The sequence below is a fragment of the Stegastes partitus genome, unplaced genomic scaffold (genome assembly GCF_000690725.1).
Source record: "Stegastes partitus isolate 25-593 unplaced genomic scaffold, Stegastes_partitus-1.0.2 Scaffold3690, whole genome shotgun sequence".
NCBI classification, from domain to species: domain Eukaryota; kingdom Metazoa; phylum Chordata; class Actinopteri; family Pomacentridae; genus Stegastes; species Stegastes partitus.
In genome coordinates this window covers 1-17,565 of record NW_007581421.1, presented here as the reverse complement: position 1 = coordinate 17,565, position 17,565 = coordinate 1, and the positions used below count along the sequence as shown (strand labels likewise).

At 39.8% G+C, this 17,565-nt stretch overlaps 2 protein-coding genes across 2 annotated transcripts; both read left to right on the top strand.

Moving 5' to 3' along the window:
* Positions 1–681: 681 nt before the first annotated feature.
* LOC103376170 (probable G-protein coupled receptor 139) lies at positions 682–2,716 on the top strand. The gene is made up of 2 exons (XM_008306539.1): positions 682–754; positions 1,556–2,716. Exons 1-2 carry the CDS (start codon positions 682–684, stop codon positions 2,563–2,565), a joined length of 1,083 nt encoding a protein of 360 aa, XP_008304761.1. The 3' UTR covers positions 2,566–2,716.
* A 1,322-nt stretch (positions 2,717–4,038) lies between these two features.
* Positions 4,039–15,056, top strand: traf3ip2a (TRAF3 interacting protein 2a). Its single transcript, XM_008306537.1, has 10 exons — positions 4,039–4,761; positions 5,201–5,244; positions 5,336–5,833; positions 8,122–8,266; positions 8,369–8,529; positions 9,651–9,739; positions 9,815–9,883; positions 9,957–10,061; positions 10,583–10,657; positions 13,848–15,056. Exons 2-10 carry the CDS (start codon positions 5,229–5,231, stop codon positions 14,001–14,003), a joined length of 1,314 nt encoding a protein of 437 aa, XP_008304759.1. The 5' UTR covers positions 4,039–4,761; positions 5,201–5,228; the 3' UTR covers positions 14,004–15,056.
* Positions 15,057–17,565: the final 2,509 nt, after the last annotated feature.

Here is a 17,565-nt window from a genome sequence, read left to right as displayed (position 1 = left end):
TTTATAGCTTCAAGGAACACAGCACAGAGGTCCTACAGAGACCAGGTACGTCTGATTTAATCCATTTTAATATTTAGGACCGCTACATCCACCTAGATGAAGATAATCAGCTTGTGTCAGACTCTCGGTTATGCACTCTGACAGGTAAAAAGAAAGAAGAAAGCAAGATCAAGACAACAGTGGATCTTTATATCCTGTTATTTTGCACCACAGGACTACAATTTACCAAGCAGGGAAAGACTGAAAAAGTACTACAACTTGAGAAACCCTCCACTGCTTCCTTCTCTTCAGTGACGCCCAGGTGAGACCCACCCAAAGCAGACGGATCAGCTTCCATCCAGCGTTTATTGTGAGTCACCCGCCGAGTGGCCCATGTTGGAGCCAAATCACCTTTTTTTTTTTTTTTTTTTAGTTACGTAATCTCTGCCAACAGGTTCAAACATTGTTGAAAAACAGTTTTAGAATGCACTCATCACCTTATAATGACGAGTGCAACAGCTGGGAAACTTCAACTTTCATAACTTGATGTTCGTGATGGTGACTCTGTCGCCTAAATATCTTCAGCGAGTCAAATCATGTCATAAAACGCACTTCACTTCAGTGAAGCCTCTCACCACTGTTTGTCTACTGTACCTCCAATTGCTTTATTGCAGGTATTAGCATGTAAGAGGTGAATGAATTATGGAGGGCATAACCGTCTTTGTCATCGTACAGAAGATATACTACCCCTTCCTCTGCATCATGGGTATCCCAGGTTGGTATTGCCTTTGGTATTTGGCTTAGGTTGTATAATTTTCATCAGGGACAGACAAGGTAAAAGATTACACGTTAATAATGGGTTTTTGATGTTAATAAATCACTTTTAGATTGCTTTGTCTGCTTTAATAGCAACCAGACAGGGAAACTCTCTGACCTACTGCACTCAATAGACCTATAACCATCTATTAACGACTCACTAACATAACTGCAGGCCAATAGTCACAGTGTTACAAGGTCAATAAGGGAATAAAGTCTTACAATTTAGAAAAACAAACACACCCTCAGATGAAATAATAATATCTGTGCCTCTCAGGCAGTGATAGCAATGTGCTTAGCCTTGCTAAGCTCAAAAAACTGTTGGCCCAGCTGAGCAAATAGTGGAGAAGTACACTTAAAAACACTTGAACTATTATTCTTGAGTCGTTTACTTATGATTTTCCTTCACTGTTTAAAATGTAGTTCCCAAAACGTCTTGGTGAGGTTTGAGTTTGGGTTGAAATACAACCTTTTCACAACATGTTTGATTCTTCTCCTCCACTTTGTGATTTGTCATGTGATTGGTTTGCTTAAAAATGTATGACAGCAAAAAAAAAATTAAAAACATATATCAATACATTGAGTTGAAACATATGTGGGATACATCACAAACAAATGTAATCCAGCTGAAAAATCACATTTCCCTGTAATGGGTCATTGAGATTGCACATCATCTGTGTAGGGATGTAATTTTTGGTTTAAGCTCTTTGTGGACTCTGACAAATGAATGAGTTTTGTTTGTTCCTGTCTTTCCTTTCAGCAAACCTCTTCACATTCTACATGATCTGTTTCCGTAAATGTGGGATGTCCAGCACAGCCATCGTTTACCTGAGCTGTCTGGCCATCGTGGACACCTTCTACCTGCTGTGGGTTATCCTCATCGACCTCACTCTCACTTTCTGGATGCTACAGCCCTTCTGGCACTCCCACCCCTGGTGTGGCATTCTTGGATTTCTGCAGTATGGAACTCTCTACAGCTCCTCTTGGATTGTGGTGGTGTTCACCATTGAGCGTTACCTCGTCCTCCGCAGCACAGCCGCCAAACAGCACTTCTCCCAGGCCTGGGTCACCAAACTAACCTGCACGGCTATTGTGCTGGTGTCCCACATGGTTTCTGTGCCTCTGGCTTGGATCAACGTTGTCACACCTGTGAACTACACCGTGGACGGCGTGAACGTGACGCTGCCCAGGTGTCGATATCGTGATGAGACCTACTCCACAGTTATAGTGTGGGTAACCACATTCCTCTCTGGAGGAATCCCCATCGTGTTGGTTGTCATCTTCAACTCCCTCATCAGCTACCATCTGTGCCGCGCCAGCAACCTCTTCACCAAGGAAGAGCGGCGCATCATGCATGGGAAGAGCACCAGGGGCATGTTGAGGAGGACTGTTCTGCTGCTGGGCACTGTCTCAGTGACTTTTGTTGTTCTCAGCCTGCCTCGCTTTATCACATACTGCATCCTGAGGACCCAGTACAACGATGAGAGCTTCAACAGGAACGACTACAGCATTCCCATCAATGTGGCTGGAGACTTAGCCAACATGCTGCAAAACTTAAACTCCACCACCAACTTCCTGCTCTACTGCATTGTCAGCCGGTGCTTTCGACGGGAGCTGGTCCAGGTGTTGACTTGCAAGTCGACGGCCCGCGAGGTGGGCTCCGTCCTCACCCAGACTACCATGAAAGTCTTCTCAGTAGCTGATCATAAGACTTCACCATCCAGCTATCGTGGAAGTGTGGTGCTAATCAATCTCAAACAGACAGAGTAGAAACAAACTCCAAGAGCAGGCAATGTCCACTCTCTCAAAATGTGCCTTTAACCATGGAAGTTCATTCTTGATCTTAGAAGTAGCAGCTTCACAAAACAGCCTTGTTTCAAGGTCCACCTACCCACTTCTTGTAGAGCGTTAACCCCAACAAACTCAACAACCATGCTAATGTTGTGGCCTCTGGTCCACTACTTGGTTCTGACTAAAATATCTCAACAGCTGTTTGATTGATTGCCATGGCAGTTTGTACAGATATCCTTAATCCCCACAGGATGAGTACTGAGGACTTTGGTGATTCCCTGTCTTTTAATTTAGCACCACCAGCTGGCCAAACTTTACACTAAAGTAACATTTTGGACAAACATTCTTTTTCAAATTACGTATCCTGATAACTATGGTGACTCTAAGTTCTATTTAAACCATTATGAGGATCACAGAAACACAGAGAAAATGCCATATGGATTTTTATTTATTTTTTTTGTCATTTTCACAACATGGGGTCTTTAAGAAAGGCTGGATACTGGATTATGTGATGGCGCATTACTGGCACATGTTAACAACCTCAAAAAAAAAAAACTTGATTTCACTGGAAGCAGCTTTAATTGTAATAACTGGGGGACCCCTTGCAATCATCATGCTAGCATTTTAATTTCTCCAGCACTTTTGTTTATGACCAGATGCAAGCAAAACTAAACTCTAGTTGCTATTTTTGTGTTGTGCTAGTTCGCAAAGGTTAATATAATAGCACACTAATTTGTAAATTTTATATGCCTAAACATCTGCATGTGGTTATTGCTATTGTGGTAATGTTATGCATGCTGGTGTTAGCAAGTAAAGCAAGTGCCTTAAACCTGTATTCTTTCTAACCACCAGCAGGGGGTGATTTCTGTGGTTGTAAAAACTTCAATTGTATAGAAGTCTATGAAAAAGTGACTCTACTTTTCCCTAGATTTGTTGCTTCAGTTCCCATGTTCGTAATGAGTTCATGGTCTCAATCACTAGTTTTAAGTCTCTTTCAATACAGCATGGTGTTTATTCAGTAAATTATCGCTCCATTTAGAGTAAAATAGGCAATAAAGCAGGGTATGTTTTATTGCGGGCTGCAAGGTGGCGCAGTTGGTAGCACTGTTGCCTCGCAGCAAGAAGGTTGCCGGTTTGCGTCCCGGTGGGGGCACCGGGATCTTTCTGCGTGGAGTTTGCATGTTCTCCCCATGCAGCGTGGGTTCTCTCCGGGTTCTCCGGCTTCCTCCCACACAGTCCAAAAACATGTGGAGGTTAATTGGTGATTCTAAATTGTCCGTAGGTGTGAATGTGAGTGTGCTTGGTTGTCTGTCTCTAAGTATGGCCCTGCGATGGACTGGCTACCTGTCCAGGGTGTCCCCTGCCTTCACCCTAAGTCAGCTGGAATAGGCTCCAGCCCCACCGCGACCCTTGTGAGGATTAAGCGATGTACAGATAATGGATGGATGGATGTTTTATTGCGGAGCTACCTTGTGATTGACAGGTTGCTATTGTAGAGTCTTGCAGAGTGTCCTCTACATTATGTCTAGTTTTAAAATACCAAAAGGCTCCATGGTAAACTTAAGGTTTCAAATTGGTAGCTCAGAAACCAGTGGGTGAAGTCAGGGGGATGGTGTCCATCTTCTATATACAGTTTATGCTGTATACAGCTTCCAGCATAGATCTGTCAATATAGTTCATAAAAGCCTTTGAGAGTTACTCTGTTGTGTGTAATTATGGAGTTATGCAGATCACGTGTAGCTGTGAAACAACATGTAAACCTGTTGTATGATCTTGAAAATGTTTCACTTTTCATCCAAAACTCTCCCTGAAACACTGTTTGTAATGGAACTCATACAAACTGTATGTTATTTTCTTGTACAGTTCAAGTGACGCATGTACCTTCTGACTGATTTTAATGTGTTGTTTTCCAAAAAGTGTGATTAAAAAAGTGAAACCTGACGCCTTTCCAATCAAACAAACAGTTAAACCTTACCTGACTGCAGTGTACCTGCCCAGCTGCAGAAGCAACCTGATTGGCAGTCCCGGAGTCAGTGCCCTGCGCTATTTGCATAAACGGGTCACGAGGCTTTCAAGCTTTGCATAAGACAGCAAGGAACAAGCAGCAGGAATGTTTCCTGTTTGTGCCAGAACAGGTTTGTGCTGTGGCTGGGGAGTGAGCAGTTTTAAGTGACGGTAGGTGTGGAGGCAGAGTCTTGTTTGGATTTGTTTTCTATGTGTGGATTTGTAGGTAAAACGCACTGAAAACTTTTGAAAAAGCTTGTCTTTTGTTGTTTAACATAGATTTAGATCAGTGTTTCTGACCTTTGTACTAGTTTGCCAAGATCGTGTTACATTCCACCCCACCTGTAAAGGCTCATCTACTTTTTCAAACTATTCAGTGAGAAAGATTAAAGAATGTGTAAATACTAATCCTGAAAATCATGTTCATTCTGATACTTTTCCATCTGTGATTTACTTTCTGCATTTTCAGCAGTAGTGACAGTTTTTATTTCTTAATCTTGGCTTTGAAACTCTGGTTCTTTTCATGCTGCGTGTTCTTTCGTGTATGTCTCTTTAAGGTGTCATGCTCTATTAAATTCCTCTAACATTGTTTTCATTTTCACTCCACCAGAGGCCACAGACGCTTCCTTGGTGACAAAATGGACTCTTTTAAAGGTAAGAAAACTAAACCTTTGTCAAATTCTAATCCATCATAATCACTCCCGATGAAACTCAAACCTGTTTTTCTTTCCGCTGTCGCTGACAGGACCTTGCCCTCATCAAAGTATTCCTGTTGAAATGGATGAGAGGATGACGTCCTCCAATCTGGACTTGGCCTGGCCTCCCCCTTGCACACAGTGTAGTGGACTTACAGAGACCACCAAAAGGCCAGAGGACCACAATTATGAACTTCCTCAGGGGGCAGCGTACGGTGCTGAACTCCCTGACAGCCACTACCAGCCTGAACCCAGATCAGCCCATCGTGCTGCTGTGGATCTTTACTTCATGCCCCCAGCACCAGCACCACTCTCAGGACATATGAACCCCTTCCACCCTGGAAAAGCAAGGTCTCATGGTCTCAGAGAGCAGGTGCTGCTGTACGAACCGGACCATGTGGTTGACAACAGTAGAAACCCCGCCAGCCCTTCAAGCTGGCACTCGGGTCGCTCTTTTGAGGAAGCAGAACCCCTGGAGCCTCCTCTCCCGCTCAAATCAGACTCCTACTATCACAATCCATCACAATACCCAGCAGCACATATGACCGGTTAGTATAAGAGTTGAATATCAATGGAAACATGCCTTTGTCAGGGTCATCATGGAACGTTTACTCAAGTAGTGTATTTAAGTTGGATTTTGAGGTGTACTTTACAAAATCATTTCATTTTCTTCCACTTCACACCTCTGCTGCACTGTACTTTTTGCTTTATTGCTTTAATTTGACAGTTTCTTGACTCTTTACAGATCAAGAATTTACAAAAAGATATCGCAGAAATTCGTAAAATACAACACGTTATTAAAGAAATAAGCTGTAACATTTAGTTTGAAAGGTCGTTTTAGTAACTGTGCGACACTCACAGAGGTAAATTATCCAATATTTCACAAAAACAGAATTTTCTTTCCCTTTTTTTGTCCTTACATGAATCAAGTGGAGTTATAGGCTGGAAACCACTGGGCTGAACAACTTCAGTGTATCTGAAGTGGTCAAATTTAGGTGCACCGTAAGCAGCTGCAACAGTAAAGTCATGCTTACATGCTGACATGTCAGTGTCTACAACCTAATATGTCAGACAGAATGAGATACATGTGATGGGACAATTTACTGCACTGAAGAGTTTGATAGGAATACTTGAAGTATTTTGTATGAGCAGACTGCTTTTACTTTATTAAAGGCTCTCAAAGTCTGATACTGAAACATATGACAGATTATTAGAGCTTTATTTCTAAGTGCTTCATTAGAAGGAAACTGGACTTCTCTCTTTGGTTCTTGAGGAAGTTTAACCTTTTCTTTAAGAGGCCTCTTTGGTTCTTACTTCAATTGTGAGGACATATTGCCAAAACTTAGGAGGTATGAATGGTTGTGAAACTGCCAGCTGGTGGATGACTCAAGGCAGCAATGATGGTGAAACTATCCGGGGACGGATTTCAGGGCTGCATTACCTGACAAGAGGTGTCATAGACGCCCACCTCTGTTTAGAGATGGATGTTTCGGTTCAACATAGACGGCTTCCTTAACTCCTCTCACAAACTATCTGTCTTCTATGTCCACAATGTGTACTTTGCTGTCCTCAAAGGAGCCTTTAGTCCTTTAGATGAAGGTATACTGCTCTGTCTTGTCCTGATAAGATGGTTCTCTTATATTGTGCCATTCACTGTTGGAGCTGTTGTTTCGTCTCGACCTGTATATAGCTATACACTTAGAACATTGCTCAGTTTGTGTTTGGCTGTTATTCTATCCTTAGGGGGAACCGTTTTTGTCTGGAAGTGCACCTGGATGCTTTGTTTGGAGAAAATCCATCAAAATCTTCTTCTTTTCTTCCCTGTTTGATGTTGTGCTGGTTTTTCACAGATCTTTGTGCATACTTCATGAAGGTCCACTTTGTATAGCCACCAGTTTTAGCATGTGCTCCTTCTCCTTTCTCTCCGTGTTGGTGAAGATATTCTCAGCCTGGTGCTTTCAGGTTTTGGTAGCTTCCACCTTATATTCCAGCAGGTGGTGGGTGTCAGACAGCTGACATCAGTCTGTGTGTTTCGGTTTCTGGTAAACTTACTGTACATGTTAAAGGCTTCCGCCTTCTTCAGTGTGCACAGAACAGTCCAATGAGGGATGTTAATATGTTCTTTAAATGCTTCTACTTGTTGGACTTTGATTCTGACCCCAGTGTCATCCACGTACCTGTAGCAGCAGCTGGGATTTGTTTCCTTGAAAGAGCTCAGTGCTCTGATTTTCACTTCCTCCATGTAGAGATTATTGTGACCTGGATGATTGAGAATGTACACAGACATAGATTACAGTTGTTGTTTTGAAACACAGTGTTGATCAGTAGGTGGTAATAATGATAAGAGCAGATTTAAAGGGTCACTTTACCCAAATGACTAAAGCATATAGTATATTTGATATGATGCTATTATCTTCCATTGAGACGTGTGTGTTTGGTGGGTGACATTGTCTTCATAGTCTATTTGCTTTGTGTCAGTCTCAGTGGAAACTGCCATAACTAGCGTCATTACTACTGTGCTATGATTGCTTACTTTGTAAGTATAATATTGAAACTATTATTGCCTGCATGCAGCAACAGTCTATAAATATCATCAATTAGTCTTCAGAAAGCTAAATGTGCTAAGACAAAAGTAGGACAAAAACCTGATTCTTTACAGATCCAGTAATCACAACATCTGTGATAAATTAAGTCTAGAAAGTTGCCTCCCCAACACTGTTCGCTGTCATTTGGCTGCTGCTCATTGTGTTTCTGTCAAATCTGCTTCTCATGACTGCTGAATTGGAAACCATCCAAAATGAGAAATTTACATCTGCTCCTCCATATCTCTCTGCAGGCCGTCGACCAGTGGGGAACTACCAGAGACAGTGTCCCTGCTGCCCTCCAGCAAATCAGCTCCATCCCAATAACAACCGCCGTCATTACAATCCCTGTCATTACCCTGCGGGTCCAGCCCAGGAGCCTCAACCCCACCAACAACTGTTTGTCATTATGACCTAATATGTTCAGCATCACTTCATATCATACTTTACACATGTGTCACGAGCAAGTCTCTGATTGATTCTTGTTGTTTGACTGCACAGTAATCCCCAACATAGAAATGTCCCCCGTGGATCCGTGCCTCAGTTTGCAGCGCCTCCTAGAGACGTGATGCTGGAGGTCAGCGTGGACCCATCCCATCCAACAGGTCCAAGAGCAGCCACGAGGGAGGTCAGGAAGACCATCAGCCTGCCTGAGGAGTGCAGTAAGTCACATCTCTGAATAAACCAATAGTGTGGCTGCACTTTCAGGACCGTACTCTTAGGACCCTTCATTTTGAGACGGTGCCACCTACTGCAATGGATGATAGTCAAACTGCACAACAGTGAGCTTCGCTAGTTGTAAATTCCGAAACTCATACGATGACATTGAAATAATTATTCAACCTCAGGTCAGTTGAGTTTCTTGGCTGAACAAACTGAAAGTGATTCACTACACTTTATGCTTTTATTCTATAATATTTTAAATGCAGGACATTTGGATTGTGATATGGTGTTTTATAGTGAGTTATTAGTATTTTTACTTTACTTTACTTTTTAAAACTTGTACAGGTGATTATTCACAATGAGACAACTTTTTTTTTGTATTACAAGCTTAAAGTAACTTCAAATATGCACGAGGTATTGTGTATCTAAAGCTCTTTAATTTATATCTGACCATTGGATAAATCCAGCTTCAAAACGTTTGTTTAATTTTGTTGATATGTCAGAGCCAAAGGTCTCACAGGTGGAGGGAATTCTCCATTAATTACACCTGAAATACTATTTGTAATTTTAATGGTTTGTTCAGGGAGTATTCCAGACAAACCGTAGCTACACTAATACTTTGAAAGGTTATTCTGCTCAAGATACTACTTGTAGTTTTAAAGGTTTGTTGTAGCAAAACAGTACTTTATAACAAGTAATAGATTTAAAATCTTTATTAAAGACAAAATATGACTTTGTGTCCAAGTGTTTACAATTTTACATATTTATTTCACCCCCAAAAAAAGAGTTGCATTTGGACAAATTGTATGTTAATGTACTCGTCACCGAATGACAGGTTGAAACATAGTTTGTGTCTCCTGCCACGGCAGGTTAAAGAGAGTTGTACTTTGCAGCTGAAGACATCAGCATTATTTTAATGGTAAACAAATATGATTGGATTCATGTTCAATACCCAAACTATGACTATTGTTTATCTTGGCCAGTAATTTGGTCTTGGTGACTCATCCAAAACAACTGGCCCTAGAAGTGAGGTCCTACAACTGCTGGTCCTGAAAACACAGCCATATGCATGTAAAGTTTTTCCCTTGGTTAAGGATGTTTTATGACTTTTCGTTGACAGGAAATGTCTTCATCACATACTCGATGGACACAGCTGAAGATATATTGATTTTCGTCAATTTTCTGATCTCTCAGGGTTTCAATCCAGCAGTAAGTGTTGTCATGTCTGCATCATTAACAGAGAAGTTTGATGCAAACACTCACACTCTGTCTGTGTTTCTGTAGATTGACATGTTTGAAAGTCCCATCCAACGACTGGGCATCACCAAATGGATGGACAGCTTTCTGAATGATGTAAGTCTGACTGCTGAGCAATTTGCAGTGTAGTCTGTTGAACAAAGCTTGACAGCTGGATGTAACTTGACAGAAATCGGTGCTCATCATCGTGGTCATCAGCCCCAAGTACAAGAAGGACGTGGAGGAAGTTGGATGCGACGAGCACGGTCTGCACACCAAGTACATCCACAACCAGGTGAGTGTGCTGGCAGGAATATTTGCTTGCAATGTTGCCCTCTTGTGGCTTGTATCGATCACTGAACTGCCTCCTCCCATGTGTCAGCGGGGACAGGGGAATGAGGAAATGGCTCCAGGGGACTTGAAAACAGGGCAATTTATTTCTGAGTCCTGCTCAGGTTCCCCACAGTCACAGTCCCACAGTGTTAGTGTGTCAAAGCTGCTGAAGCAGCTCAATGATGTTTAGTTCAGTCAAGGCCTTGTATTTATTGTCAAAGACTACATCATAAACAAATAATCCTTTTACTGTTAGCCAAAGAAGAAATAGACTTTGGTTTAGGTCCTGTGTCTGCCCGTTACATTTTTCAGGCCGCACTGAATGGTTTAATCAGATCTTTACATTTACAGTGTATCATTAGAGCCAAATACAATAAAACAGATAATTTTAACAGGACAAAGGAAGCTGTGTTTTGATTTTCAACCTGTATTTTTGAGTGAAGCACTTGTGTAAGTATTGATTTTCTTTTCCTGTTTGCACAGATTCAAAATGAGTATATTCAACAAGGCTGCCTGAACTTCAGACTGGTTCCTGTGTTGTTTCCCAATGCAACAAAGGTAAGAAAAAAAACAGCAATTTTCAGCCAATTTTCAGTCTTCATTCAGCTCCCTCTGACGAATGAAGACATTAAAGGATCACCACTAAACAAAGATTCCATCTGGGTGTTATTAGATGAATTTGGAAAGGTACTTGTGTTTGATTTAATGTAGTTGTGAATTTGTAGAAATCAAAGGAAATGGGTTGGAGGCAGGTTGAATTTATTGTGCAGTAACTGTAAAAAGGGAGACGTGCCATCAATATAGAGATCTTCCATTTTTATAATGACATTATGAGTCCTTAATTGACAGGAGCTATCTAATAGAGAGGGATGGTAACCATAGTTTGCATATAAATGAGAGAGGGGGGAGTTCCCATTCAAAACGCTGCCTTATTTTAGTCCTGATTTTTAAAAGACTGTTTTACATTAGAGGTTAGTGGAGGGAAAGAAAATAACAGCGTGCCAGAGGAGGTAGGACGACGGCTCAGTTTGGAGTTGGGGCTTTTTCCGCAGAAAACATTCCGACATGGCGGGTATGTGGCATGAATGATGTCTGAAATACTTTTAGCAGCTTCACTTTCAGGGTCCTGGTATTGTTCATGGCGGCTCACACTGAGGAGACACTTGAACAGCACAGAGCCACTGTTAATGTCGCAACACCTATAATTTTCTGCCCCAAAACGTCTGCTCTACTACATACTTTGACGTACGACAGAGCAGCCACAACATTAAAACCACTGACAGCTGAAGTGAATTACACTGATTATCTCGTTACAATGGCACCTGTCAGTGGGTGGGAGGTATTAGGCAGAAAGAGAAGAGACGTTTCTCAAAGTTGGTGTGTTGGAAGCATTGAAAATGTGCAGCGTGAGGATCTGAGAGACTTTGACAATGGACAAATTGTGATGGTAGACAACTGGGGTCAGAACATCTCTATAATGTCAGGTGTCGTGGGGTGTTCCTGGTGTGCAGTGGTTGGTACCTACGAAAAGTGGTCCAAAGAAGGACAACCAGAGAAGCAGGAACAGGATCATGGATCCCCAAAGCTCCCACAGAATAATTACTGTAGCATAGACTGCTGAAAACCTCAATTCTGCTGATAGAAAGGCGTCAGAACACAAAATGCTTCACAGCTTAACTTCCGGTCTAAATAGTAGCAGATATGTCTTCATCTGATGAACTGCCAAAACCATCAGTGGTCAGGTGGAGGGTTCTAATTGATAGAATGAGCCTCAGAGGGAAGACAATGGAAGTAGATATTATAAAAACATGTGCTCAGTAAGAAATTCAGATACTTATGTCTACGGAGGTAATTAAGTCCAATCTTTAGTCAGTTAATAACAGATCTTGATAATGTCTGAGTCATTTTTGATATATAGGGTAGTTAAGCAGCAGATTGGTCAGAGTGTTCATACTGACTCTGGTTTGCTGCTGAAAGCTCCTACAACGTGAATGTCAGAATGTCAGACTGCTTTACAACTACTAATGTTCTCCTAAACGTGCTGTGTTTGGATTAACTGCGGCGATACGAAGGATCAACAGTCCACTGAATAATGAAGGCATCAACTGCTGCAGTCGCTCTGGCCATTATGAAATCGCTGAAGTTTTAAATTAAATCAGCACCAAAACAGACTCTAATGTGCTGAAGTGGTGCAGATAACACATTTCGACATACCAGCCTCAATGAGTGCACTTAAATTAATTGCATAACTGTTGGATAAAATGTTCATCAGCAGCAATCTAAGTGAAATGAGAAGCTGACTGCAGCTGCTGCATTTAAATGCTCACCATGAACTCACACACACTCTGTGAATAATACATAAATACTCTGAACAGCTACATTTGGTAATTGTTTTCTGAATTATTCTATGGGTGTACAATTGTCTTTGTAGTCTTACTCAGACTGATTGTCCACATGGTATAAAAGAAACAGACTAAATGGAGGCAAGATAACAGGAGGGACTGTTTAGTGTCATTTGCTCAGTCTGAAAAAATGACAACGTTATGATTTCATATTGGAGCCCGAGAAAAACCACAAATGTCTTTGGTAAATGTTGATGGTCTGAAATAATACTGAGGACAAGTTCAATACATCAGCACAGAGATGAGAGAGAAATCCAGGAGTTTGAGGTCACTTTGTGGCACTCGCTGGCAAACAGGGGGAATTACTGCAAATACTTTTTTTTTTTACTGTGTTAAAATGAGCAAAAATTTGATTTATTTTTACGGATATTAACTGTTACTGGGGAAAAAAATGTATATTACAGATCTAAAAGTTGTATTTTACAGATTTTCCCAGTTCTGTTAAATTACAGAAAAAAACATCCATTTATTTATTCATTTCATGTCCACATCAAAAATCAGTATTTTTGCAAACAGTAATTCATTGTATTGCAATGTTTGACTGTAAAATTGCACAATTTTTAAATGTAATAAAAGCAACAAAAATATCCAAATTTTACAGATATTTGCTGTAGTTCGAGAGAAAAACTATGTAAGTTAAGAACTGTTATGAATTACAGATAATGTCTGCTGAAATCATGGACAAAACAGTAACACACTGTTAAAAAAATTTAAATTTAAAAACCAGGCGGATACTGTACATAATGTCCACATCGAACATCTGTACTTTTATAAATAGTTATTATTTTTGTTTATTATCATTGTTACTAATATTATTTTTTACAATTTGTGAACATAAAATTATTGCTCTCCTTTAAACAGATCATTATTTTACTGATATTTGCTGGGGGGTTTTTTTGTTTGTTTTTTTCTTACTAGTTTTTAAGCAGTGTAGTATTAGATTGCAGATAACTAGTAAAAAACTTAACAAAAAAATATTAATTTACATGTTAGCTGGAAAAATATAAAAACAAATAAATAATAACAGGACAAAACTGTTAATAATCTGTTTGTTTGTTGTTGTTGTTTTTTTGTTTGTTTGTTTTTTAAACAGTTTTACTTTATTAAAATCAGCAAACAAAAACAACATAATACTATTTTTTTTTAACATACACTTTCTGTCATTTTCTCAGTTTTTATAGTTTTTATGTGTTTTCCTGGCACACTGGCTGTTTTATTTTATTTTATTTTTTAAATATATGTAATTTTTTTCAGTGTAAAGGTATTTACATGACTACTGAAATCCACAGTTTCACTGCGGTCTCTACCTGCTCACTCACTTTGCTTCCTGTGTTTGTGCGTCACAGAATCACGTCCCCAGCTGGCTGAGGAACACCAGGATCTACCGCTGGCCTCAGGACAACCAGGACATCGTGCTGCGCCTGCTGAGGGAGGAACGCTACATCCTCCCGCAGCGTAGCATCGACCTCACCCTCACTGTCCGACCTCTCTCACATCACTGACAAAGACTCCTGGAAGATATGCAGCATCAAGGAAATGGTTTACTCAAGCTGCTGTTGGAACATTTTTGTCAGAAACACGTTACAAGAAGGTTCAGTTTCAAAGTGTTTTACCTTTTGTTGCCTGTTTTTCTGTTTGATTCATGATTCACTTTGACAATGTCGTATTATGAAAATCATTCAGTCTTTTTCCATTATGCCAGCATATGAAATGACAACTGATCATTAATAACATTATAGATCTGATTTACAAGTAAAGCAACTTTTACTGGTTTTGGCCACCAGGGGGCAATGAAAGGAGACAAACACTCAACATGTTGAAAGTTTGAGAGTTTAAAACTATTTTGTGGTTACATACTAAATATTAAATGAGCATAATTTTAGTTGTTTTTTAATCCACCTGGTTGTTTGCGCTGCTTTCATTTGGAGTTTTACAAAAACAACAGAATTTATGGGCTATGAAACCAAAACAATGACTTTAAAAATGTTAAAAAAAAAACATCTGTACTTGCAAAATTGAATGCTAATTTTCTGTATGCATGTCAGTAAGCTTGACTCCTTTTATAATACACATTAGGTTCATTGTATATGAATTTAAACATTTTGGTGAGTGCAGCTTTAAAGGGAGGCATCTTTTGAATTTAAAGTGTTAAAGCGGGAAACATGTACTGTCGGACGGATTATGGAAAATGCAGACAAAAACAATAGTATTTAAACACTTTTTGCGGTTAATTTTCCAATTTTAAATCATCATCATAAGTATATTTCTATTCTTCTGTGATCAAATTTGAGCTCATTATGGCATTACGTTTGTTCATCCATCTATATGAGAGTTTTGTAACTTACAGTTTATCCATAAATCATAATATTTCTGCTTATCATTACACCGTCTGTGTGTAGTTGTAGTAAAGCACATGGTTAACCAGAAGGTGGCAGCATGTCCCAAGTAATATCAACACTCCTGCAGCATTGGCCTCTTTTCATGGTGAATGCTCTGATTTCCAGTCCACACATTATATTTTTATTACTGTACAATAAATGATCTGTTTCAATGAACTAATGAGAATATCCAGCTGGTTCTTTTCATTTTGGCTGAAGGTAACATAAAAAAAAAGGAGTTTATGAGGCTCGTAAAGCATCAGTGTGATAAAAGATCTGCAGACAAAGAGGTGAAGGAAGTCTGACAGCAGAAACATCCTGTCCATGTGTTGCACACCGACTCCCTGATAAGCCAACATGTGTGGGCCACTTTTAACTGCCAGCTTTCACCCTCAACTACATCTTTTTTTTTTTACCCTGTTGGTGCCCACAGACTCGCTGAGCCTGTTTACCGAACCTGTCGGCAAAAAGATGATTTGCTCACGCTGGTGTGTGTGAAGGGAACTCTGCTGATGTCCAGGCTTTTATCAGCTCCTGCACGAGGGTGTTTTCTGTAAACACGGCTGCAGCCAGCACCAATAAATCTACTGTTTGTTATTGTTCCAGGACTTGCGTGCCACTCGACTCGGCCTTATCTGGTGAGTCCAAAGCAACCAGACGCAGATATTTTTCCCAAAAAGGCCTGCCTGCATCCCCTTTCCATCCACGCCTCTGCTTGTAAAACGTGCTTCGCTGTAGTCGCTGCTTTTAGGGTCTTTGTCCTACTGAGGTTTATCCATGACCACGAGACACAGACCTGCTGAAGAGCCCTTTGAGGATCAAATAAACATTGACTACTGCCTAATGAGAAGCATTTTTATTCTTCACAATGAACAAAAAAAATCTGTAGACAAATAGTAGGAGTCTGGCAGCAAGGGTGCCAGAAAAAAAGTTTTTTAAAAAACAATGGAATCTAAAAAAAAAATTAAAAATTATGACAATAATGGCAAATATCTGTAAAATCACAATATTTTCTGCTGATTTAAACCCAAGGAAAATAGTGTGATTTTATGATCATGTTGTAAAAACAACACACTAAAAAATTAAAGTTAGAACAGTTTAAAAATGTTTTTTTAATCATTTTTCTTTCAAATAATAGCAAATATCTTTAAAATAATGTTTGTTGTGATTTAAATACAATAAATAATAATAAAAAATAATAGAAAAGTCCTTTATCTATGATTTTTCTTACAAATAACAGCAAATATCTATTTAAAATATATATATTTTGTGAATTAAAATAATGTAAAAATGGTGTAATTTTACAGTAAAATGTAGTTCAGGAACCATTCATAGAAATACGTCTTTTTAATGTGGATGTTATTTTAAAAAATAAAATCTGTGATTTTACTAGATATCAACTGCAATCAAACAAAACAGGGGAAATCTGTAAATTATAACCTTTTTTTTTTTTTTAAACCCTCCATTTTATTTCAGTATCTGTAAAATAAGTATTTATTTTCCTTTTTTTGATTACAGTAATAAAAAAGAGGGGAAATGTGAGGTCAAATGTTTTGTCCTGTTTTTGTATGTTTTGGATGTAAATAATTTGTTCTAGGATTTCACTCATTAATATCAGTAGTGTAACAAAACAGTGCAAATAACAGTAAATTGTTTAAAACCCTATAGTCAGAAACTGCTTTAAAATTTGTTTTTACAGTGTAGAAGACATAGATACAGTTAGGGGGGAAAGAGTCTTATTGGTATGGCTTGTTTAGGATTAGATTTGTCCCTCTTTTGAGAAGTTGTGTAAATTTCTGACCCATGTGAAACTCCTTTATCAAAAGTGACCTTTTACTTCTCCATTTATGAAACACAGTGTTCATTATTGCAGGTTCAGAGTTATGTTTATCACTAGTTTAACTCTTAATGAAAGGTGACTTTCAAGCATTTTTAATTACAGTTTGTGGTTTTATTTAGCTGAAGTTATTGCTGCATGAAAAAGGTAGAAAAACATTGTTGCTGTTCCTCCTCGATTCATCCCCCACACCGCCAGTGACGTCCTTAAAAAGCAGATGTGAGTAGAAAATGGCACTTTGAGCATCTCAGCTGAGGCTCTGCTCCCTCTGGGGCCGTCCATACTAAAAATGTATGCACTCAGAGTAGCATACAGCACTTTAGATAAAAGCTCCATCAAACACTACATTAAACATGGCATACATTATACTTCTGGATTAGTCGGACGTTGAATGTGTTTCTCCCCGCTCAGACGTCAGCAGACGCCTGCTGATCAGCTCATTAAGGATCTGACTGAAGGTCAGTTCACGGAGCTGCAGGTCGAAGCTGAATCTACGTCAGGTGGAAACACTAATGAAACATTTTTCATCATCGGGGAGTCATTGGCTGCGATGTCCTCAGCTTGAACCGGACCGAACCAGCTGTTTGGAGAACATTAAAGCAGAAAGCAGTGAGCTCAGCACATTTGGTTACTGCTGCCGCCACGAGTTGAATACTGAAGAGTCTGAAGCTGTGGAGGCTTCCAACAAACTGCTAATGTGGAGTCACGCAGGATGAGAAGAGATGTTTTAAAGTTTGAGTTGGGATAACAGCAACTGCATTAACGCCACAAACACAAGAGTAAATTAAAGCCGCATGCGGCGATGGACGGGTCCTCGCCCTACGCTTGTCGGCCTTCGCGCACGGCGGG